At 40.9% G+C, this 26,118-nt stretch overlaps 2 protein-coding genes across 9 annotated transcripts in view; both read right to left on the reverse strand.

Annotated features, from left to right (window-relative positions):
- Window positions 1-1,270, reverse strand: part of TCP11L1 (t-complex 11 like 1) — a 34,232-nt gene extending 32,962 nt beyond the window's left edge. For all 8 annotated transcript variants that reach the window (XR_009542393.1, XR_009542394.1, XR_009542396.1 and 5 more), the window contains exon 1: window positions 1,009-1,270. The gene's annotated coding sequence lies outside the window, so the exon portion shown is untranslated. The remainder of the gene's footprint in view (window positions 1-1,008) is intronic.
- A 4,804-nt stretch (window positions 1,271-6,074) lies between these two features.
- On the reverse strand, window positions 6,075-24,879 carry DEPDC7 (DEP domain containing 7). Its single transcript, XM_060159455.1, has 9 exons — window positions 24,750-24,879; window positions 14,455-14,845; window positions 12,490-12,617; window positions 11,489-11,678; window positions 8,390-8,601; window positions 7,168-7,310; window positions 6,865-6,990; window positions 6,678-6,756; window positions 6,075-6,357 (listed from the first exon to the last, which is right to left on the reverse strand). Exons 1-9 carry the CDS (start codon window positions 24,820-24,822, stop codon window positions 6,164-6,166), a joined length of 1,536 nt encoding a protein of 511 aa, XP_060015438.1. The 5' UTR covers window positions 24,823-24,879; the 3' UTR covers window positions 6,075-6,163.
- Window positions 24,880-26,118: the final 1,239 nt, after the last annotated feature.

Raw genomic sequence — 26,118 nt, forward strand, 5'->3', positions numbered from 1 at the left:
GCAGCATTTCACTCAAAGGGCACAAGCGAAAGCAGAAGAAAATAAGTAGACGAACAAGCAGCAGGTGATGAAGAAGGAGAGATGGGTTGGGGTCAGATGGTAAAATTATAAGTTCTTATTATTTAAAAAACTCTTCAACTAGATTTTTAACTTCTTAAGGGCCAGACCAACCACATTCCCTACGTATGCTCCACACATATAAGTATATCCTTCAAACAGATACCCACTAAGTATTTGTTGATAGCTGTGTCATCTCTTTAATGTCAGTTTATACGGGACGCATGGGCGTTGGTCTCAGACATAGCTGGGTTCCAATTCTGGCTCTTTACTAGCTGTGTTAACTTCAATTTCCTCAACTGTAAAATGCAGCTACCTGCCTCTTGGGTTTGGGGGACGTGTAAACGACAGAGCGTACATAACGACAGCTGGTGCACAACAGGCTTCCCACAAATGGCAACTATAATTAGAGGACTACAGGATGCAGCGAGGAACCATTTAACTGCGTACAGCGTGGTCATTCACTCAACAAGCCCCAACTCCTGCTATGCCTAAAAAGGGAACCGAGGGGTAGAAGACCCTCGCACTTGCCGTGAAGACCGTCTATCTGAGCCGCAAGCCGAGCCCAAGCTGCTCACAAGAGACTCCCCCAGGAGAAAGGGTCTTTCAGCAAAAGAGCTCTGTCCAGCGCCGGCGAGAATCACCTCCCCTAGCACTCAGCGCCACTCACACCCAGCGTCCGGATTCCCTTGTAAACAACTGTTTGGGCCGGCGAGGGAGTGGCCGGGCCGAGAGCAAGCAAAGGAAACGGGGCGCGCCTGGAGGACGGCCTCGAGGGGTGGGACAAAGACCACGCTAAGACTCAACCCTCCCACCTTCTCTGCCTCTTCCTCGCCTCCACCCGACATCGCCGGGAACTGACCGACGGAAAAAGGTGAAGAAATGCCTCTAATCTCGACCTTGTTCCTCCCGTGCGGGCCCCGCAGGGCTGCCAGCCTCCGCTTCCCTCACCTGCAGCGGAGTCGGCGTCCTCCCTCCTGCCGCTCGGCCGGGAATCTGACGGGGGCTGGCGCCGCGGCGGAGGCGGGGAGGATGCGCGTCGGGCAGGGCGGTTCAGCCTCTGCCCCTCCGAGGCCGCACCCCTCACTGCGCTGCGAGCAGTCCTCCTCGACCGGCTCGGGTGGGCAGCGGCCAGCGCCGCAGCTCCTCAGCGTCGGACAGCGGGAGAGAGCTCTTAGCCCGGAGGCGCCGGTCCCATGCAGGGCGACGCCATGTTTCCGTACGGAAAGGCGGGAGGCGCGGCCGGATGCCGGCGGAGAGAGCCCAGTGGGCAGTGACTCGGAGCCGGGAGGCACCCCCACGCCACAGAGGGCGGCGCCATGTTTCCGTACGGAAAGACGGGCGGCGGGAGGGGGGTCGCGGAGCCAGTCAAATAACGGAAAAGGGTTGGCAGTTTAGCTGCAAAGCTTTCCCCGCCCTGGTTTTCAAATTTAAATATTACATCACGTTTTGTAGCAGCGTATAGTTCATTCCCCTCCCCTCATTTTGGCTGTTAGAAAAAAGGCACGCCCACCACCTTGATAGCCAAGTCTCATTTTAATGGCACAGATTCGGTTTGGTTTGGGTCACCTCTTTTATCTAGGTGGCTGCTACACTTTGTCGACAGGAAGAGCGAGACTTTAGCCCTGAAAAGATGGAAGGTGAGGGGGCAAACACGTCCCATGAGGGTTCAGCTCGGTTTAGACAGCTGAGAAACACAGCACTCAGCATTTTATGTGCCGTCTGCGTTCTAGAAAGGAAACATCCCATGTTAAGACAAGCTTGTTCTGGAGCCTCCTTTCCTTTTGTCCCAGGTACCCGGGCCGTGGCTATCGCGGCGCTGGATAACTAGAAAACCATGCTTTTCTCAGCCTGTAGTAGTAAGATAGTAAGCTAAACGAATAGAAATAGTTTGGGGGCCTAATCTTAAAAAGTAAAAGCTACGTGGCTCTTAACTGTTCGTTAGTAAAATGCTTTAAGACTGAGCATCAAACATATATGCCTTAAAATGAAGGTAACAATCAAGTCTCTTACCTGCAGCCTATAAAACCTGCTAAATTTAAGTAACTAGAACAAAACAAGATGGAGTGGAATTAGTGCTTTCAAACACTACACCTGGAGCTTCCCTGGTGGCGCAGTGGTTAAAAATCCGCCTGCCAATGCAGGGGACACAGGTTCACTCCCTGGTTGGGGAAGATCTCACATGCTGGGGAGCAATTAAACCTGCGTGCCACAACTACTGACCCTACGCTCTAGAGCCCGGGAGTCACAACTTCTGAATGCTCGCGCGCCTAGAGCCCGTACGCCGAAGCAAGAGAAGCCACCGCAACGAGAAGCTCGCACAACCGCAATGTAAAGTAGTCCCCCCAGCCCCCCCTTCCTCCAAGGGGCGAAGAAACGAAGACCCAATGCAGCCAATAATAAATTAATAAATTTATTTTTTTTAAACGCTACATCTAAATTGATCACACGTGGAAAGTTACTCCTAAAGTATTGAAGACTGATGGCAATCCAGCAACCTCAAACCATTCACTAACTAACACATTAAAGTAAGAATTTTTCCCTTAAACACACACAGTTCTCAGATGAGGATTCACTTTAGAGGGGGGAAAAACGTTAAGACACTCAGTTAACTGGAACTGAGGTTTAGGCAGAAAACATTCAGTTCTCACTTCTGAGTCTAGACGAATATACCATAGTCTCTAGACGAGTGGTTCTCAACCCTGACTCCACCTCAGAATCTCCTGGGGAGCAGTGGTTCTAAAGCTATCATCTGAAGCTCAGGGGGTGGGGTGAGTGGTGATGCCAGGCAAGAATTTTTAAGCTTCCCAGGTGATTCTAAGAGGCAGCCAGGCTAAAACTACCTTCCTAGAGAGATCTACCCCCACCTCCATGCCCCCAGTGAGAGTCCCCCTACCTTCCTTGAAGGATGAGTATAAACAATTTTCACATGTGGAGAAGATGCTGCAACACCACCAAAACCACTGATTTGACTTGGATGGCTCACTTGTAATCTTTTGATATATTTTGAATTGTTTCCTTTAAATCTTAAAAACATTGGCACATGTTCCAGTTTGCTTTTTGGCTACAAGAACTGGAAATTCAAATTACCTCAAGGTAAAGGGATTTCACTGACGGGCTACCTAGGGTTTGGAAGAAGCAAGCTGGCTGCTGCTCTAGATTACTACTACTCTATCGTCTCCCCAGGACACACAGGATCTCTTTCATCACATCTCTACTCCTTGCTGCAGTTGGCTTCACTCCTCTCTACACTACAGACTAGCTTATTTTTCAGTCGTTCCTCCTTCAAAATTTAGACCTTTCTATACAGAATTTGATTGGCCAAGCTGATTTTTGTGCACAGTCTCATTAGCCTCCAGGTAGGCTGTCCTTGGATCAGTTCTTAGCCCTGGGCTACTCAACTAGAGTGGTGGGGAAGCCCTTAGTCACCTAGGCATCAGGTGTTTTAAGTGGGGATGGCTTTCCAAGAGGACATCATGAATTAGTGAATGAGGGCAAGCAGCAAATGATGATTGACAGTTCTAGTGATATAAGAGGGTTGTCTAAGGCATTCAGGGTAGCACCAGACCTGTAGTTTAAAACTTTGACGATGCTTGCCATAAACATGACCAATTTTTCTTAAACTTTGTGCTGATGAAGTTTGAGGTAAACTGTGGTTTTACTAGATTTTCCACGAAATTAACATTCTATTAGAAGGCCACTTCTTCTAGGACCATGAATATAACTAGGCAGTTCTGCCTTCCCCTGAAGGAGAGGTGTTAGTTTTGTTGCCAAATAATCATGTTATTCCATGAAGTGCAAAATAAAGGTTGCAAATCACGTAGTACACACAGTTTTTGTCAACTATGGTCTCACCACACTTTCAGTAGTTTGTTTCTAAAAACTTCCTCACCCCTGAAATATGAAGTATTTTCTCTTTCACTTCATTGTAGAGACCTGCCTTCCTTTCTTGCCTATGCAACAACGCAAAATACACACCACAAAAAACCCACCTGACATAGTTATTCCCTGCTTTATTAGGAGAATTGGTATTTTATACTATAGATATGTCCTCAACTTTATCCCATTTAAAGACTAGTCAGCATCAGTTATATCTTAACAAAAGATTGACATGCTAGCATATTGGTACATCATTTTAGTTTTCCCTACCTCTCATTAAAAGTCTAAATTTAAAGTTCAGCCTCATTTTATTATTTTTTCTTTGGTCATAATTCCTACATATTTTTTTAAGTTTTAAAAATTTATTTTTGGCTGTGTTGGGTCTTCATTGCTGCACGTGGGCTTTCTCCAGTTGCAGCGAGCGGGGGCTACTCTTTGTTGCGGTGCGCAAGCTTCTCATTGTAGTGGCTTCTCTTGTTGTGGAGCATGGGCTCTAGGCGTGCGGTCTTCAGTAGCTGTGGCACGCGGGCTCAGTAGTTGTGGCTCACGGGATCTAGAGTGCAGGCTCAGTAGTTGTGGAGCACTGGCTTCTTTGCTCTGCAGCATGTGGGATCTTCCCAGACCAGGGCTTGAACCCGTGTCCCCTGCACTGGCAGGCGGACTCTTAACCACTGCGCCACCAGGGAAGCCCTCAGCCTCACTTTAATCTTTTGGTTTTATTTTTGTGAAGATGCACAATTTAAAATTGTATTATAAAAGTATTATATTGCACGTCTATTTGCCAAGTATATCTTGACAGTGCAGTAGTTCCAAAGTAATCATTAACTTGGATAAAAAGTTGAAGAGTTTAGCTCTAATTTACAAGAAATGAAGGACACAGAGGAACATGATAAAGGATAGTACAGGCTTGCAATCAGCTAAATCCAGACTGTGGGAAACTCAAGAACAGATGACCAGGTTTATTCAATGACAGAAAGAGAGAAAAGGAGAAGGAAGGAGGGATAAAGAGAAAAACCTCGAGTAAAAGATTTAAGAAGCACATTAACCAATTGCACTTTATGAACTTTGTTTAGATCCCTATTTGAATAAACTGTCAAAATCATTTGAGATCAGAAAATGTGAACACTGAATGCATTTTGATGATATTAAGGAATTGTGGCTTTGTGTGTAATGACACTGTGGTTATGTTTTTTTAAATTTAATTTTTTATTTTTGTCTGCGTTGGGTTTTTGTTGCTGTGTGCAGGCTTTCTCTAGCTGCAGTGAGCAGGGGCTACTCTTCATTGCGGCGTGCAGCCTTCTTATTGCGGTGGCTTCTCTTGTTGCAGAGCACAGGCTCTATGTGTACGGGCTTCAGTAGTTGTGGCACATGGGCTCAGTAGTTGTAGCTCGCGGGCTTCAGAGCGCAGGCTCAGTAGTTGTGGCGCATGGGCTTAGTTGCTCCGCAGCATGTGGGATCTGCCTGGACCAGGGCTCGAACCCATGTCCCCTGCATTAGCAGGCGGATTCTTAACCACTGAGCCACCAGGGAGGTCCCTGTGGTTATGTTTTTAATGTCCTTATCTTTTAGCTATACATACTGAAACTTAATAGATGAAGTGATAGGATATATGAAATTTGCTGAGGTGGGAGCACAGAATAGATTAAACAAGATTGGCCATGGGTTGACAACTGTTGAAACTGGATGATGAGTACATGAGAGTTCATTATTCTGTTCTCCCCATATTTATATATGTTTGAAATTTTCCACAATAAGCTTTAAAAGATGTTGAAGTTTTCAAAAGCATTAGGACAGCTCAATTTTTACTTGTCTACAGTTTATGGTAATTGACAAATTCACTGTAGCATAGCCTAAGTTTCTATCTTGTATCTTTAAGAAGTATACCTTTCAAGGTACAAACCATACTCCTATTAACTTGTAATTACAGACTTCCTTACTGTTTAATACTTTCTTATATAAACACTGCAATGTCATATCATTTAAATTCCTAGGATGTTCTATTAAGTGTCGTGCACAATAATTATAAATCAACCCACCTAAAAGAGGTCAATACTTAACAGCAATACACCATCTAATACTCAGTTTCAGACACAAAAAGTTATACAAAAAAGTTTTATTAAGTACAGTTTCATATCTAGAAGAACATCCAATATTACAATGTGATTGGATCTTTAGGATACATAATTTATTCTTAAAATACACAAGTTATATACAGACACTGGAACACTCAGTCCCCAAAATACTCAATAAAGATGTCTGGGTGACACTTATAGAACTGACCTAGCAATTTTTTCTTCTCTTTGGCAGAAAGTTTTGAATCCTCATCAATATTTTTTAGTAAATTCATTAGCTCATCCTTGGTTGTCTTCCTTGTATGGTCAGAATAATCACTTTGATCAATTCTCTGGCAATAAATATATCCTTAAAGTTTAAAAGTAAAAAGTTCAGTTAATGAATCTATTCCTCAGACTTAACTAGAAAAATCAAGCAACACTTTTATACTTATATATATTTTTCCCCATTTTGTAAAATGCATGTAAAGATGCTAAGCACTGCTGACTTTCGAACCCTGTCAAGTTGCTTTTTGACATAAGGAGGCTCTCAGCTAAGTCTGGATGGCTCTGAGGAGATTGATTAGAGTCTAGCTGAAATTAAAGTACAACTACTTACAGCAAAACACTTTCAAATAAACACCAGGAATTTATCCTCGTGAGACATGGAAGTAGTATTTCTCAGATTACCTGTGTCTCTGTTTGGATCTCTCCCCTTCTGAATGTCCATGAGCTTAACACTGACAATTTTATGTAGAGTTCCAGGAATCTCAAAAAAAAAAAAAAAAAAAAAAAAGGAACATGGAACATTATTCAAATGCATTTTAATCTAGTGATCTATTACATAAGATCAACTTAACTACTTTCAGAGTTTTACCTTAAAAACATCTTTTTGATGATCCATTAAAAAGAGTACCAGAAGATCAGTTTTGCCTTTGGATAAATTTTTATTGTCAACAATAGCTTTTGAGAATATCCTTTTCACAACCATTCGGTTGTCACTCTATAAAAATAAAACAACACACACCCAACGGTATATATTTTTAAGAATTGTAATATAAAAGGGAATGTTAAATATTAATAGCTACTATCCATTTCAGCATAATTGATGCTGATGACGGATATGTCCTATAAATATTACAGATACTGAATACAATTAACATTTAGACAAAAGACTTACTTCTTTCTGTAATTTCAATTCAGAAGGATGTGCTGCAACAGCCATGAAATACAGTAGTCTTCTAAATTCTTCTCTATTTTGGGAATCCAAAAGCTTTAGAAAGAGCTGAGTAGCTTCTAATGCTATTTCAGTCTTCCCATTCACTTCAGTCAAAAGAAAAAAAATGCTTTTAATTTTGACCAGACACGACTATATCAAAGGGAACAAAATTCAAGTCAGAGCTTATGCTAGTCAGTAAACTTATCCAAAATGATGTTCAAAAGCAAAACAAAAAGACTAGGAATTACAATGAATGACCAATACCATCAAGAAAGCCTATACTTGGGACTTCCCTGGTGGCACAGTGGTTAAGAATCCACCTGCCAATGCAGTGGACACAGGTTCAATCCCTGGTCCGGGAAGATCTCGCATGCCGCAGAGCAACTAAACCTGTGCGCCACAACTGCTGAGCCCACATGCCACAACTACTGAAGCCCGCGTGCCTAGAGCCCATGCTCTGCAACAAGAGAAGCCACCGCAATGTGAAGCCCATGCACCTCAAGGAAGAGTAGCCCCTGCTTGCCGCAACTAGAGAAAGCCCGCACGCAGCAACGAAGACCCAACACAGCCAAAAATAAATAATTAAAAAAAAAAAAGCCTATACTCAAATTGGCCAGTCCTAAGTCCTTGTTGTACACAAATCTTAAGATGTTAAATCTAACTTGGTTTGTAAATAAATTCTCAGTCTATGTTTTCCAATAATTCACTACATTTCGAGGGTACACTTTGTATACAGTACTGATGTATCCAACTCTACCTGAGAAAAATAAAGGATTCTCTGAAACCTGCAACTTGTTTTCAACAAGCCATATGGAACAGTCTGGCTCACTGGTACAGAGACAAAGCAGAGTGTCTGCCATTGTGAAGAGAATGAAGGGGGAATGGTGATAGTGCTGATAACACTTTCTGAAAAAGAGAACTGCTACTCTATGCTTATTAAGCTTCCAGTGAATGAGAGCAGCATTCTCCTGTAGCAACCAGAAGTCCCTGAATAACTTCAGAGCTTATTAAAGCCTCTTTCCAAATGAGGCCTAGAAGTTTTGGAAAAAACACACTTTCCATGGATTAATCCAGATCCACTCTCAGCTTGAAGTAGTACCATTTTGGTTAATTTTGAGGACAAGTAACGTTTTCCTGTTCCCTCCAAAAGAGAAATTCTTGTATCCAGTAACATCTTACTTACCTAGGAGTTCTGCAATTCCATTATGAACATCAGATAGGTGATTTAACAGAGGTTCCCTACTACTGTAATATTTGCTAATGGCATCAAACAGAAGTTCTTTCACTAAGTCTGTTCTATCTGGTTGCTCAGGAAAGTTTCTGCTTATGTCTACAACCATCTGGTCTGGAAGGTATTCCAAGCAGTCAATTGCTGAAGAAAGCCACTCATCTTCCCTATGGGAGAAAATAATTATTATTTTAAAAAGCAAAGGATAACCAACATACACTCAGTACCTAATTTACTAGCTATTTCAAGTTTCCTACCAGAATAAATCTCTAAACACCTAGATAAAGAGATGTGTAATTCTTTTTAATATATAGTTAGATCATGAATCACAGATAAAAAGTTGGGTTTAATATGTCTTTTTTTTTTAAGTGAAAACAGAATCCATCCACTACAATATAGGCCTGAGAAAAACATCAAAATTCAAACTCTGCTCCTTAAATTTACTATGGAGGTCCAGAAACTCTAAGTTGCTTGCTCAGGGTCCCAAGTAGGACTAGATCCCAGATCTGACTCTTAGACCAGCATTTTTCTAATATAGTATTGCTTACTTCAAAGCTCTGTGTATGATCTATCATCTCTGACTTTGGCTAGAAGAGAATACAGGAAGATAAGGTACGGTTTCAAAATAATTAACTATTAATTACCATTTCTAATAAAATGCCAGTTGGGTAACTTAAGAAAATTGCTACATTTCAAGGAACAGAATGACTAAGTTTTTTTTTTAATGTCTTTATTGGAGTATAATTGCTTTACAATGGTGTGTTAGTTTCTGCTGTATAACAAAGTGAATCAGCTATACATATACATATATCCCCATATCTCCTCCTTCTTGCGTCTCCCTCCCACCCTCCCTATCCCATCTCTCTAGGTGGTCACAAAGCACCGAGCTGATCTCCCTGTGCTATGCAGCTGCTTCCCACTAGCTATATCTGTTTTACATTTGGTACTGTATATATGTCCATGCCACTCTCTTACTTCGTCCCAGCTTACGCTTTCCCCTCCCTGTGTCCTCAAGTCCATTCTCTACGTCTGCATCTTTATTCCTGTCTTGCCCTTCAGAACCTTTTTTTTTTTTAGATTCCATATATATGTGTTAGTATACAGTATTTGTTTTTCAATTTCTGACTTACTTCACTCTGTATGACAGTCTCTAGGTCCATTCACCTCGCTACAAATAACTCAATTTTGTTTCTTTTTATGGCTGAGTAATATTCCATTGCATATATGTGCCACATCTTCTTTATCCATTTATCTGCAGAATGACTAACTTTTAATATTCAATTTGTTAATATATATAGTTTAAAAAAAATCATGTCCTCCACTGCTGTGGACTCAGGACAATTAATTCTGCCACCACCCAGGTCATGTCATTTCCTCTAGTCATCAGCTTCATCATAAGATGTAGATAGATGAACTTTAAGGTCAATTTCTGATTCTGTACTTAAAATTTAAGGTAATCATAAATTTTTTTCACATGTTACTTTAGACTGTAGAAATGTAATTTAAATTCTTGTAGAATAATAAGCTTCCTCTTTATATAGAGTTCAATAAGTAGTATGTTGGGATTAATTTTTTCACGTAAGGGTTTAAGGTACCTTTTGACATTCAATTGTTTATTAATAATTCATTAGAATGCAGAAATGGTAAAGTATAGTAAAAATATAAGTTGTATTCCTTTCAAACATTTGCATCTTCCTAACTACTGGAACACTATCTGCTAAGGCAAAAATCACTAAAAATTAAACTAGAAAATACAAGATTTTAACATTTAATAATTTTACTTAGGGGAAGAGTTTCAAGGTTATAAGGAATATAGAACTCCTCCTTAAGGAAAAATGAAATCATAATTCCCTTAGCACCTGGAGTTAGGCCTTCAAATTTTTAATCAGGAGAGTGTAGTCAGAGGTGAGAGCAAGAGTTATTCCATGATGTTTCTTTAATAAAACTAGTTAATTTAAAAACATACTTAGTTGTTTTTAATCGTTATTTTTAATATGGTTGTAAAACTAAATATAATGGCAGAACTAATTCTTAAAAGAGGACTCATGTATGAACAGTAAACTCAATATAAAATAATAGATTTTTATCACAACAACCAGGAAGTTGGTGATGCAATAAATATATATATATGCTTAACTTATAATAATACATATGGGATAAGTATATATTCTTTTTTTTAAACATCTTTATTGGACTATAATTGCTTTATAATGTTGTGTTAGTTTCTGCAGTATAACAAAGTCAATCAGCTATATGTATACATACATCCCCATATCCCCTCCCTCTTGCATCTCCCTCACACCCTCCTTATCCCACGCCTCTAGGTGGTCACAAAGCACTGAGCTGATCTCCCTGTGCTAAGCGGCTGCTTCCCACTAGCTATCTATTTTACATTTGGTACTGTATATATGTCCATGCCAGTCTCTCACATTGTCCCAGCTTACCCTTCCCCCTCCCCTTGTCCTCAAGTCCATTCTCTACATCTGCGTCTTTATTCCTGTCCTGCCCCTAGGTTCATCAGAACCATTTTTTTTCTTTTTAGATTCCATATATATGTGTTAGCATATGGTGTTTGTTTTTCTCTTTCTGACTTACTTCACTCTGTGTGACAGTCTCTAGGTCCATCCACCTCACTACAAATAACTCAATTTCGAAAAACACATATTTAATACACATTCTAGAAGACTATAAAAGCATATATAGTCAAAGGAGTCTAAGAATTTGACAAATCTGTTCATTTTGTTCCAGGTCCGTTTGAAGACCAGACAGCTTTAAGAGAGCAGACAGCCCTACATTTTAACAAAGAAGATGGAACATAATTTTCTTCACTTGATGTGCAAGTGAGATATATGTGAAACAAAAATGAATATGAAAAATAATGACATTTAAATCTCGGTAATTTTGACCAAGGTAATTTTGTTCATTTTTCCCAATACTGATAATATCAATTGACAGAGCATATCTGATTGTATGGACAGAAGAAGTCAAAAGATTATCTTAAAACTAATATCTTCCTATAAACACACTCAAATTATTATATGTATTTCCACATACTGAGATTCACTGTAAGCCTTGAGAATCCCTCGATCCAGATAGTTCCTGTTGCTGACCAAGTCAGGCTGCCTCTTAGGTTGAGTAACTTTAGGTACCACCTCTTGCCGTTTGAGGAGGGAGTCAAGGAGTGGAAGGTCTATAAGTTGTAGCAGACGCCCAACTGTTTCTTCTTGCCATACTTCATTAACAACTGCACAGGGAAAATAACAAGGGGAAAGGTAACGATTAATAGTTACTACATGCTCACCACAATATCTGCCTAGGCAGGTCTAAGCTAATAAACTTGTGGCAAAAGAAAAAAAAAAGAAGAAGAGAGAGAGTCAATTTTATGAAGTAGTTTCTTATAGCAAAGTAAAACAATTCAAGATTTGTTTAAAGTGTAGGAGAACAGACTTTGGACAACAGGAATTCTTTTCATTTTTGTACTGTAAAAAGCAATATGGCTTGATAAGAGATCAAGTCATATAACATGTTAATAAGGACCTTGGAAGAAAGAATGATTCATTCAATCTGAAAACTGGTTTGAAACCATTGGCTGCAGATTATTCCGCTCAGGGTTTCCACAAATGGGATGGGGGAGGGAAGGTGGAAATCAGTCATTAAAACCACATTCCATTGCCACAGACAAGGAAGAACATATAACCCTGTTAATGTTTTAATATAATTCTCAAATTTTTATTTAACCTAATAAAATTTTAGGGAAAAATATATCTGAGAGCAGATTTCAAATAAATTTTTTAAAATCTGCATGTAAAACATTTCAGATTTGAATCTCTGCCAGCTGATAGGACAAAAGTCAGTGTTCCAGAATTGCAACACTGATCTATTTGTTAAAGATAATAGACCTCTGTTAAAACTTAATATAAACAGCTTTAATACACAGTGTGCTCTTTCTTTATGCTCTGAATATCTAAATTCTAATAAAGGTTAAGATTGAAAAAATTTAAATAACTTTATTTGAAGTTAGTCTTCTATTTCTTCCTGTATCATCTTTAGCTTACCTTGTGGAGACAAGTTTGCAGAGATATTTACGTGAGGGGATTCGGCAGGCTTTAAACTCAGATTTTCCCACAGATCCTCTAAACTTGCAGATTTGATATCAGAGGACTTAAATAATGCATCTGCATACCTAAAATGAATTTATTTCATAAATTCCTGTTTACTAGTAAGCCTACAGAAATATTTTTGAATCTGAGAGCTAAGAGTTTCTAGAAAGTTTATGTATTTCAGAGCAAAAACATAACAAATACAAATTCTAAGAGTAGAATGAAATATAAAAACATCCCACCTTCTTTCTCAAGCCTGAATATACACACTCTACATAAGTTCTCCTTTGAGCATTTAGATTTAAGTAATTCAATGACTAAAATGTTAGTCGCCAATTTTAAAACATAATCAAACACAGTCAAACTTCATTATGCTTACTGTTTTTATTAGTTCTCTCTCTTTCTGGGGCATTCTCTGGTAGATAGTGCTCAAATACAGAACTATAATGTCTTATTCATAATTCTGAAACCCAAAAAGCTTTGTAAAACTTAAAGTTTATTCAGAATTCATATACTGACAAAACCTGTTCTGAGACTATCACAGCCTTTATCTATCCCAGTTAGTGTGAATATTTTCACTGCAGAAATACTAATGTGTTTGATTACCAGATGCTATCCCAGACCCCTCTCAGACTGTGATCTAGTAAATGATATATGTACATAATGACCTTTCTAAAATCTCCAAAGTTCCAAATTCCTAAACGCATTTGTTCCCAAAGGTTTCAGATAAAGCACGTGGACCTACATTTGGAAAGTACTGACTGTGCCCTACCTTACCCTCCTACTTCCTTCTTATATAGAGAGAGGTAAATTTTATCATGTTTTAGAGTTTAAAAAAACATTTGAAAGTCAATACACTAAAACTCTGACTTTGGGTCAGATCTGAATCAGTAAGAGCTTCAATTACGTGGTCACCTTTTCAAAGCTTAGCTGAGGGGAATAAAAGGGAGAAGTTTTATCTCATGACAAATAACTAAGTTAGCTATGCACTTATCACCTACACCCATTTCAATTACTGGGTTCTACAATTCTGTCCCCCAGGCTCCCTTTAAATGATTCCTGCTTCTCCACCACTGCTGCCTACTTCCCCCTCATCTGTAGACCACAATATTCCAAGATTCCTCTCCCCATTAGGCTGTCCATATAGCTGCTTAAAATACAATCTCATCATGCTTAACATCCTTCTGTGGCCTCCCCAACATCTGTATGATCACGTGCAAACTCCTTAAAATGTCCTATGAAACTTTCTGCATACTGGCTCCTTTCGTATTTCACATCTGCTATTTTCTGGATTCTAGCGACAACCCACCTGCTTGTCTTCACCTCTCCTGTTCTCATACCACTTTGTGTATAAACTCGCTAACATTTTTTATACTGTAATTGTAACCTGAAGCAGAAAAATCAAAGTTTGTTGATGGTTTCTACTAAATATATGAACAAACGAGAATTCTAGGAGATACCAAATAAACAAAAGTTTGCTCTACTTTATCAAATTTACCCACAGACCCAGATTTTAGCCTAATTTACTGTTCCAAAAATAACAGACAGTCAGCATCTCATTAAAAAGTAGACAAGGGCTTCCCTGGTGGCACGGTGGTTGAGAGTCTGCCTGCCGATGCAGGGGACACAGGTTCATTCCCCCGTCCGGAAAGATCCCACATGCTGCGAAGCGGCTGGGCCCATGAGCCATGGCCGCTGAGCCTGCGCGTCCGGAGCCTGTGCCCCGCAACGGGAGAGGCCACAGTAGTGAGAGGCCCGTGTAACCCAAAAACAAAAAACAAAAAACAAACAAACAAACAAAAAAAAGTAGACAAAATCCTGCCAATATCCCCCCTGCCAATATTATGAGACACGCTACCTACTGCACTAAAGAGGCACCTCCCCCTGCCAATATTAAATGAAAATCTAACATAGACTAACCTGGAAGGTGAAAACAGTTTGTTCTCTTTGCCTAATTGACTGTCTTGGTTAGGTATCGTTGTGAATCTATAAAGGCTGCAACTACTATCTTCAAATGTAGGTTTTTTGTCTTTTCCAAAGACTTTGGTCGGAACTGCTTCAAATACTTTGTAGTCCATAAGTGCTTGACACACTCTCACCACTTTGGCCCGAGGAATATCTACATCACCAAAGTATTTATTCTGAATTAGGTGAGAAAAAATGACATCCACAGCTTCCGAACCAACAAAACAGTCATTGTGTCTTTTTAAATGATGCCTTCGTTTTTTCACCTCCACTTGTGTTTGAAGAGTGTTTATAATGCTGCTCCATACGTATGTGGCTCCAAATGGCTTCTGGGCTACACTGAAACCTGGAATGGGAAAAATCACAGTTACCTCACTCATTTGTAATAAGGTCTAAGCAATCCTTAAGCAAACCTCCAAAGTTATTAATAAGAAACAATTATGAGGGCAGCTTATTATTGAAATATGAAATTATTAGTAGCAACTCATTAAAAAATGTAGTGCTGAGCCTGCGTGTCCGGAGCCTGTGCTCCGCGACGGGAGAGGCCACAACAGTGAGAGGCCCGCATACCGCAAAAAAAAAAAAATGTAGTGCCTACTATATGCTAAACACTGTTCTATGTGCTAGGATACAAGAGTGGGCAAAATAAAGTCCCTGTTCTTATAGACTTATTCTTTGTGGGAAGATACAGACACTATGTATATGTTAGATCAGTGCCAAGAAGAAAAATAAAGCCAGGTAAGAAAGAGAATGCTGTTTTAGATAGGAGGTCAGAAAAGACCTCTTTGACATGGTGATCTCATGGGATCTCCAGGGAAGTCCCAGCAAGATTGTTTTTAATTATCAAAATTATATTTTAAAATTCCAGGGCTTCCCTGGTGGCGCAGTGGTTGAGAGTCCGCCTGCTGATGCAGGGGACACGGGTTCGTGCCCCGGTCCGGGAAGATCCCACATGCCGCGGAGCGGCTGGGCCCGTGAGCCATGGCTGCTGAGCCTGTGCGTCCGGAGCCTGTGCTCCGCAGTGGGAGAGGCCGCAACAGTGAGAGGCCCGTGTACCGCAAAAAAAAAAAAAAAAAAAAAAATTCCAAATACTTCATAATTCATTACTAAACAAAGAAGGAAGTAATTGATGCTAGTTTTCCAAATATGTGAGCAGTTTTAAGAACTGAATTATGGAGACTCAACTAGATAAATCAAGCTGAAACTAGACTTACTACTGGTACTGTATTTAGTCTCTACTGAGTAGAGCCAGAATCATGCACTGGATGGAATCTCAAAATATGTCCAGGTCATTCCCCTGGTATCCAGAACTAGGAGTAGCTGTACTGTTTCCAGCCACTATGACTAAATAAAAGGAGGATTAGCATTTAATATTCTTAACTTCCTAACATACCAGAGATTATAGCTGAGATTTAAATGAACTTAATGTCTGTTCTTTAGTCTTTTTTCAAATCTTCATTATATTATTAATAGTAGCTAACATTTGAGGACTTACAATATGACTCTGCCTTCTCTCATTTAATAAACTGATAAACTTCTCTAAAATAGTTATTAATAATCCTATTTTGAAGAAATTGAGGCTCAGTGAATTAAACAAACTTACCCTCAGTATTTTTTTCCCCCTCAGTTTTACAGGTAGTAAATATATACTAGCTTTTATTAGTACTTAAATATAAATATATTAAAAGTAAGTCAGGGCTTCCCTGGTGGCGCAGTGGTTGAGAGTCTGCCTGCCGACACAGGGGATACGGGTTCGTACCCTGGTCCGGGAAGATCCCACATGCCGCGGAGCGGCTGGGCCCGTGAGCCATGGCCGCTGAGCCTGCGCGTCCAGAGCCTGTGCTCTGCAACGGGAGAGGCCACAACAGTGAGTGGCCCACGTACCACAAAAAAAAAAAAAAAAAGTAAGTCAGCAGGGCTTCCCTGGTGGTGCAGTAGTTAAGAATCCCCCTGCCAATGCAGAGGACATGGGTTCGAGTCCTGGTCCGGGAAGATCCCATATGCCGCAGAGCAACTAACACCATGCACCACAACTACTGAAGCCCTTGTGCCTAGAGCCCATGCTCCACAACAAGAGAAGCCACCGCAATGAGAAGCCCGCGCACTGCAACGAAGAGTAGCCCCCGCTCGCCGCAACTAGAAAAAGCCCACGCGAAGCCACAAACACACAGTGCAGCCAAAAATAAATAAATTAAATAATTTTTTTAAAAAAAAGCTTTGAAAAAAAAAAGTTAGCAGATAGTTTTAGCATTAACCTTTCATTGAAGACTTGGATTAACTGAAAGAGCTTTAAGTGAGCCAATGAGATTAAAGAAACAAACAAAAAAACAACTTTAAGATTTTTGAATCCTTAACCAAGCTATTTAAAAACACTTAGTAGTCATTACACCTAAAATAAGATAGTTATCATATTTCTATGATATATACTATCCATAGTACACAGGAAAGGAAAATAAGCAAGGTTCAAACTTGTAGAGCTCAGATTGCCTATTAAGTACCAACAAAACAGACTTCTGGGCTAGTAATAATACTAAAGATGAAACACATAAATCATAACAGTTGAGCTACAAGTAAGTTAGCATAAAAACCCTAAAAGATAAGGCTGACTTAGTTATTAATTTGAGATCAATAAGACAACTGATGGGGGTGAGAGCCTCAATGATGTGAAAAAGGCTAATCTTCACAGAGGCATTAAGAAATAAAGAATATATTTCCCCATATTAACTTGCTGTTTAAATGTGGAAAATCAGGAAGTCTTGCAGGTTGGATAACAAAGTATAAAAGATTAAAGAACAGGTTAGAGCAGGATAGTAGGCACCTGTGAGCCATACAACGTTTCCAGAGTTCTCCAGGCATAATATAATTCAGCCCTTTCAGGTCCCCTCTGTTCTCACTGACCATTAATTCCCAACCATTGCATCCTGGTTGCAAATATCCTGGGATATTTCCCCTTAAGCATCACCACCCATAGACCCAAACTAACTCATGTTCGTACAGATATTTTAATACATAATCTACCCTGGACTTGACGAGTAAATGTGCCAAAACCCACACCAGGATAACCTGTTTTTTTAATGCTGACTTCACCAGTTGAGCATAGATCCCCCACATGCTGGTTTGAAACTTCTTATTGATCATCATCTAAGAGCTGAAATGAACATTGGTATTGCTGACCATGGCCCAGGAAGATGAATTATTGTGACTTCTAAACAGGATTCGAGAGACCCAAAGTATACAATGAATGTTTTGTAAGTCTAGCAATCAGAATTTAAGCTTCAGCTTGTCCTCAAACTTCACTTGCATATGAGCTTGACAATTCTTTAACATTCATCACTGTCTGCATCTTGATGCTTCTTTGTTTACATTTGGTTAAGCATGTTCTAAAAGCATCATGACCTAATGATCAAAGTCTAGAGACCAGCTGCGATAACCCTGAAAAACAGCCTTAACTTTTATAATTTGTTTTCTTCATTTACTGATACAAGAATTAAACACTATGTTCAAGGTATGTTTCAGGTCTAAACTGCTGATTTGCAGGACTTTAGAGACTAAAATTATATCTCTCTCCATTTAGACATGGTCATTGAACACCAAAGAAAATATGTAAGAAATGAAGCATAGGAACAAATTTGACCTGTCGAATAAAAAGCTTTGAGAAGCTATCAAGAGGCTCAGAAACTGTTTTAAACTAGATCTATAAATACTACACATGCTCTTGAGCACTGTATAAACCTAGGCTACTTAACATTCAGTTTTCAAGCAGGCTCTTCTTTATCTGTGTGAAAACAATAGCCATTTTTCAAAAGCAAAGACCCATCCTTTGCATGTGTTTGGAATCTACCCAAAAAAGTTTACCAGCCATAAAAAAGTTAAACTTCTAATACTGAACTTATGTGTATTTGTAACACTACTAATAATCATCTTTACTGGGCTTCCCTGGTGGCGCAGTGGTTGAGAGTCCGCCTGCCGATGCAGGGGACACGGGTTCGTGCCCCAGTCCGGGAGGATCCCACATGCCGCGGAGCGGCTGGGCCCGTGAGCCATGGCCGCTGAGCCTGCGCGTCCGGAGCCTGTGCTCCGCAACGGGAGAGGCCACAACAGTGAGTGGCCCACGTACCACAAAAAAAAAAAAAAGTAAGTCAGCAGGACTTCCCTGGTGGTGCAGTAGTTAAGAATCCCCCTGCCAATGCAGAGGACATGGGTTCGAGCCCTGGTCCGGGAAGATCCCATATGCTGCAGAGCAACTAACACCATGCACCACAACTACTGAAGCCCTTGTGCCTAGAGCCCATGCTCCACAACAAGAGAAGCCACCGCAATGAGAAGCCCGCGCACTGCAACAAAGAGTAGACCCCGCTCGCCGCAACTAGAAAAAGCCCACGTGAAGCCACAAACACACAGTGCAGCCAAAAATAAATAAATTAAATAATTTTTTTAAAAAAAAGCTTTGAAAAAAAAAAAGTTAGCAGATAGTTTTAGCATTAACCTTTCATTGAAGACTTGGATTAACTGAAAGAGCTTTAAGTGAGCCAATGAGATTAAAGAAACAAACAAAAAAAACAACTTTAAGATTTTTGAATCCTTAACCAAGCTATTTAAAAACACTTAGTAGTCATTACACCTAAAATAAGATAGTTATCATAATTCTATGATATATACTATCCATAGTACACAGGAAAGGAAAATAAGCAAGGTTCAAACTTGTAGAGCTCAGATTGCCTATTAAGTACCAACAAAACAGACTTCTGGGCTAGTAATAATATTAAAGATGAAACACATAAATCATAACAGTTGAGCTACAAGTAAGTTAGCATAAAAACCCTAAAAGATAAGGCTGACTCAGTTATTAATTTGAGATCAATAAGACAACTGATGGGGGTGAGAGCCTCAATGATGTGAAAAAGGCTAATCTTCACAGAGGCATTAAGAAATAAAGAATATATTTCCCCATATTAACTTGCTGTTTAAATATGGAAAATCAGGAAGTCTTGCAGGTTGGATAACAAAGTATAAAAGATTAAAGAACAGGTTAGAGCAGGATAGTAGGCACCTGTGAGCCATACAATGTTTCCAGAGTTCTCCAGGCATAATATAATTCAGCCCTTTCAGGTCCCCTCTGTTCTCACTGACCATTAATTCCCAACCATTGCATCCTGGTTGCAAATATCCTGGGATATTTCCCCTTAAGCATCACCACCCGTAGACCCAAACTAACTCATGTTCGTACAGATATTTTAATACATAATCTACCCTGGACTTGACGAGTAAATGTGCCAAAACCCACACCAGGATAACCTGTTTTTTTAATGCTGACTTCACCAGTTGAACATAGATCCCCCACATGCTGATTTGAAACTTCTTATTGATCATCATCTAAGAGCTGAAATGAACATTGGTATTGCTGACCATGGCCCAGGAAGATGAATTATTGTGACTTCTAAACAGGATTCGAGAGACCCAAAGTATACAATGAATGTTTTGTAAGTCTAGCAATCAGAATTTAAGCTTCAGCTTGTCCTCAAACTTCACTTGCATATGAGCTTGACAATTCTTTAACATTCATCACTGTCTGCATCTTGATGCTTCTTTGTTTACATTTGGTTATGCATGTTCTAAAAGCATCATGACCTAATGATCAAAGTCTAGAGACCAGCTGCGATAACCCTGAAAAACAGGCTTAACTTTTATAATTTGTTTTCTTCATTTACTGATACAAGAATTAAACACTATGTTTAAGGTATGTTTCAGGTCTAAACTGCTGATTTGCAGGACTTTAGAGACTAAAATTGTATCTCTTTCCATTTAGACATGGTCATTGAACACCAAACAAAATATGTAAGAAATGAAGCATAGGAACAAATTTGACCTGTCGAATAAAAAGCTTTGAGAAGCTATCAAGAGGCTCAGAAACTGTTTTAAACTAGATCTATAACATACTACACATGCTCTTGAGCACTGTATAAACCTAGGCTACTTAACATTCAGTTTTCAAGCAGGCTCTTCTTTATCTGTGTGAAAACAATAGCTATTTTTCAAAAGCAAAGACCCATCCTTTGCATGTGTTTGAAATCTACCAAAAAAGTTTACCAGCCATAAAAAAGTTAAACTTCTAATATTGGACTTATGTGTATTTGTAACACTACTAATAATCATCTTTACTGGGCTTCCCTGGTGGCGCAGTGGTTGAGAGTCCGCCTGCCGATGCGGGGGACACGGGTTCGTGCCCCGGTCCGGGAAGATCCCACATGCCGCGGAGCGGCTGGGCCCGTGAGCCATGGCCGCTGAGCCTGCGCATCCGGAGCCTGTGCTCCGCAACGGGAGAGGCCACAACAGTGAGAGGCTTGCGTATCGCCAAAAAAAAAAAAAAAAAAAATCTTTATTTCTAAAAAGGTACACTAAATAATCAAGTTATTATAATAATAATTCCTTAAAAATCAAGTCATAAGGCAGATCAAGAAATTACATTTACTCATTAAGTCACAAGGGGATAATCAGCATCAACTATGGCCCTGCTGTGAAAACCAATTTAAGGGTGAAAACAATTCTATAATCATTTCAGTCAGTGAGATTATATTAACTCCTTAGAAGATCAATAGGCACATTATAAAACTGGATCCCACTGTAAGGTAAACATACACACAAGAGTTACTAAAACATGCTACTTCTAAATGAATATGTAACAATTGTATTTTCAATTTTGGACATTACACTGCCCCCACCCCCAACACACACAAAAGAAAAGAATTCAGAGAGCTCATGTTAGGCAGTTTTGCACAAAACTTGAAGAAACAGTGAGCTAGTGCCTTATTTCATTCAAATTTCCTTATACTTCACAGAGGTTCAAATTATTCAATACTTGTTAGTTGTAGATTACTGCCAACTATTAAAATATTTTAAAGAAGGGTTAACACAGTGGTTCTAGTGGGTGATTTTACTCCCCCCGGACATTTGGCAATGTCTGGAGCCATTTTTGGTTGTTATAAGCTGAGGGAGAAATGCTACGGATGTTTAGTGGGTAGACGGGCCAGGGACACTGCTTAACATTCTACGGTGACAGGCCAGCTCCCGCAACAACAAAGAAAATGTCAGCAGCGCTGAGGTTCAGAAACCCTAGGTTAATTGAATACTGTTTAGACATGGAAACTTGTGTTAATGCAGCAGGCACAGCGCTAGGTTCTGTGAATAGAAAAAGACGAGAGTGTGGGTTCTGGAGTCCCAGAGAACTTGGTTCTCTATTCTTGGCTCCATCATTACTAATAATGCAATCTTGGGCAAACTGCCTAACTTTTCTGGTGCAAAACAGAGTTAATTCCACTGCTCTCAGTTACTGTGAAGGTCATCTAAGATATATATGTAAAGTGGCTGGCACGTACCCAGCAATTAACAGATGTATAAAAACGAAAGGGGAAATTGTCTCAATCTAGAAGAGCCGAAGGACATGTGGATTCACTGTAATGTAATATCCTGGATGGGACCCTGGAACAGAAAAAGGATATTAGGCAAAAACTAAGGAAACCTGAGTAAAAGTATGGACTATCAATATCGGTTCACTAATTGTGACAAATGTATTACACTAAATGTAAGATGTTAATCATAGGGAAACTGAGTGAAGGGCATATGGGAACTCTAAGCACTAACTTAGAGACTTTTTGTAAATCTAAATCTATTCTAAAAATGTTTAAGTTTATTTAAAAAGTTAAAAAAAGGAAGGTCTCTTTCTTCCTCTTCCTTTCTTTGAACTAAGAAGACACAGTCCCCACCCTCAAAGAGTTTACCCTTTACCTATTCATACCACTTGGATGATGAGGTCAAGTGCTGAACAGTAGTCAGTCAAATAAAGACCACTAGCAGGTGAGATGACAAATGTGACACACACCAGAAGATTTAACTCCTCATCAGAAGATAACAAGTATATAAAATCCTAAATCATTTAGGATTTGAGAGAATTTTTCTTAAGAATTATTTTTTTTCAAAAGAGGTTTTAAAACATTACTCACAGAATTGTTAAGACAAAGGAAAAGGACTACATTTATTGGACATTAACCAAAACGTCATGAAAATAGATAAATGTAGAGAGCTGTGCTCTGAGTGTTAAAACTAGGCAGATGTGACTGAGTGGGGAAAACTTCCTATACGCCAGTATCAATACTGCAACACTTTTACTGCATATTGGTTTTGGTAATCCAAAGTTTGTTTTCCTCTTACACAGCATTAGAGATGTCATGCTGAAGACTAACATTGCCTCTGAAAAGAAGGCTGCAGGTAAAGTACGTAAAATAAATAAAGAACAATTTTAGAATATGTTTAGAGAACTATTAACAAAAGTAGGCACTGGCCCCTGCTTTAATTCATACAGATTAATGAGATAGCATATGGGAAGTACTTTGAGCTCCCTGGAAAAGTGATACCAGGTGAATTCAAAGAATTAGGTTACAGTATAAAGGGATAACAGGATAACATACCACTTTCTTGCTTGTCTATATTAAAAGACAAATTTCTTCAAATTACTTACTAAAGGTTAGCATACAGACTTTATTTCTTCTACATAAATCAGGTCCCTGGTTGTTACAGCCCCTTTAAACTATGGAAGGATTACTAATAGGTAGAGAAACAAAAATACAAAGCTGCTTGCCAGAGGACACAGAAAGAGAATGGCAGGGAACCAAGAACACAGGCTCCCATTACCATGCTCGCTAGGACTGTGACAAGGCAACTAAAGAGTGGGAAGGGGGATGAACATAGGATAACAGGTAGGGTTCCAACTGTAGCAACCAAAACAGATGAGAAAACACAGTGGGCCCTTCTCTGCCCACTGCACCTGGTGTGCAGAAGACAGTGGTCCTTTCCTTGGGTTCAAATTCGATGACCAGCACTTCAACGCTTCCCTCTGAGAGTCATCTACTTAATTTTGAATACATATTCCCTTATACGAAGCACCTGTTCACTAATGACCAACGCTCAGAACAGGAATTTCAGCTGTTAGAGAAGACAGGACTTTCAATCACATACAATTTGGCAATTTCTTTCACCCAGAAAGTAAGCCTAAAGAATTCTCAAGACTGTTTCCAATATTATTTGATTTTATATTCCTAAACGATGAAGTATTTCCCTTCTCTTCACACTGTAAACACTGGAGAAATTCTGAATGTAGCCATCATGCGCTTATTTGAATCCTTTTAATTGGAGAGTAAGATTAATGTTAAGATCGTTCTTAGAAAAGCACAAATGAAAAGTGGTTCTCTATCACAATTTATCATCAGCATTTTGAAGATTAAAAGGAGCATCACTAATTATAAGTTAAACAGAAAACTGGGGGCACTGAGATGCACCCAATTTGTCCCACGTCAATCCACTGACCACTGTCATCTTGAGGAAGGAGTCACAGTTTCACTGGTTTGCTTTTACAAATGAAAGGCTTAATAATAAGGGAACTAATTCCTACAGCAACCCACATTGTAGCTACAGAAAGGGGGGAAAGTTGTAACTTCTCTAAAAGGAAAACAAAAAAGCCAAGTATTATCTGTACCCCTTAACTCTATTAACTGAGATGTAGGGTATGCTAAAATCGGAATTTTAGAACCGATCATCCGATTCCGTTCAATTGTTTGGACATTTAAAGAAACCAAGATGTTAGCATACTAATATCCTAAGTAACCTGCCTCCCAGGACATGATTAAGCTGGCAAAATTCACCAGTGTTTCTTCTTATCTCATGCAACCATTGAAAAGGAAAATCAAAAACTTCTACTCATTGAAATACTGCTTATCCAGGAAGTGTAACTAATAAATACCTTTTATGCCAAGTTCCTGCCGGTAGAACTTAATGTAACAGAAACCTCTCACCACTCCCAGGAAGAGTCTGGGCAACAAACTGGGCAACAGAGGCACTGGGCCCCTGGCCATATTGTGGAGTCAAGGTTTGTGGCTGAGACAGTAACCAGTAATGATGTGCAGCACGTCTGGAGACCTACTGCAAGCGCCCGGCACGCAGCTGGCGCACAGACTAGTGCGCGGTGAAGTTAAAGTCCGGGTAACTTAGGAGAAAGCTGGCTGCGAGGGCACCAGGGTCCGGCACAGCAGCTCACCGGCGAGGGCGCCGGCCCGAACGGCCACCGCTGTGCGGAGCTCTCGGAGGCGGCCGTGGACCTGGCTGTACCTGGCGAGATGACCCGCCCGCGCGAGAACCTCAGCCTGCGCCCCCCGCCCGCCCCGTGACCCCCAGCGTTCCCAGACCGGGTCCTCGACACCTACTGGGAGGCCTCTGCGCGGGACTCTGGAAAGCCGTCAGGTTGAGAGCCGCCGCCTTCTCCCGCACCGTGGCCATAGCCGCAGCCGCGCGGACACCGCCGCCCCAGACCGCCGCACAGCGAAGTGGGCGGCAGTGCAGCGGCCGCCAGTTAACTGGCCCGGGATGGGGCGGGGCTCCCGCCAGGCCCAGTCCCCGCCCTGTGATCGGCCGCTGCGCGCCGCATGCCGCCGGTCACGTGCAGGCCGGGGCCGACTGTAACCTGAGGCCCCGCGGGCGAGGAAAAGGTGCGGACCCCGCCTTCGAGACAGCCAGGTGGGAAGTATTTCGGGGTGCTGCGCCCTGCGAGTCCGCGCCGGCCGCACTCTGCCCGCATCCCACCCCCGCCGTCGGCACAGCCCACGCGCAGGCAGAGATATGCGCGTGGCAGGCTCAGACCAGCTGGGTACAAAGCGCGTCCCGCCGTGAATTAGGTCTGGGGCTCGGCCAGCTGTTTAACTGTCTTGGGCTTCTGTGTCCTCACCTGTGACGCGAGGGCAGTATTAGTATCCGCTTCGCGGAATTTTTTTAATGAAGATTACAGGAACCAATTCATGTATTTTAGTTGTTGGGTCTGGAACATAAGTGCTTAAAATTATGTCACGGCGATAAGTGCCTCGAGTTTTTCACGCATCCCCACCTGTAAAGAACAAATCTTTATCTGTTTCAGGAGAGCAATGTCGAGAGGTCACAGTCAGGAGGGCAGCTGGCTGGCCTTGGGGCTGGCTGCCAAGGAAATCGGTGCGGCCTCCAAAGTAACTCTGGGTCAGGTGGGTAGGGACAGAGTTAGGAAAGAAGGGAAGGGGGCTGTTAAGGGGAATTTGAAAACAGGGAATCCAGGGATCCAGCGCTGGGGTACCTCTGAAAAGATGAGTGGCGTAAGAGACCGATAATTCAATTGTCAGATACTTAACCACCCCCCGCTCTTTTTTTTTTTTCAAATTTGGGGATTTTGCAATCATGTTAAACCTTTGGTACATATAATAAATGTCTTCTTAGAAGGAGGATGCCTGCTTGATCAGGTTAAACCAGAATGTTTTTTTAAAAAAATTTATTTATTTTACTTTTGGCTGCATTGGGTCTTCATTGCTGCGTGTGGGCTTCCTCTAGTTGTGGTGAGTGGGGGTTACTCTGTTACGGTGTGCAGGCTTCTCATTGCGGTGGCTTTTCTTGTTGTGGAGCACGGGCTGTAGGCGTGTGGGCTTCTATAGTTGTGGCGCAAGGGCTCAGGGTTTGTGGCGCGCAGGCTCTAGAGCGCAGGCTCAGTAGCTGTGGCGCATGAGCTTAGTTGCTCCATGGCATGTGGGATCATCCTGGACCAGGGCTCGAACCCGT

The sequence above is a fragment of the Lagenorhynchus albirostris genome, chromosome 9 (genome assembly GCF_949774975.1).
Source record: "Lagenorhynchus albirostris chromosome 9, mLagAlb1.1, whole genome shotgun sequence".
In the NCBI taxonomy this organism is placed as follows: domain Eukaryota; kingdom Metazoa; phylum Chordata; class Mammalia; order Artiodactyla; family Delphinidae; genus Lagenorhynchus; species Lagenorhynchus albirostris.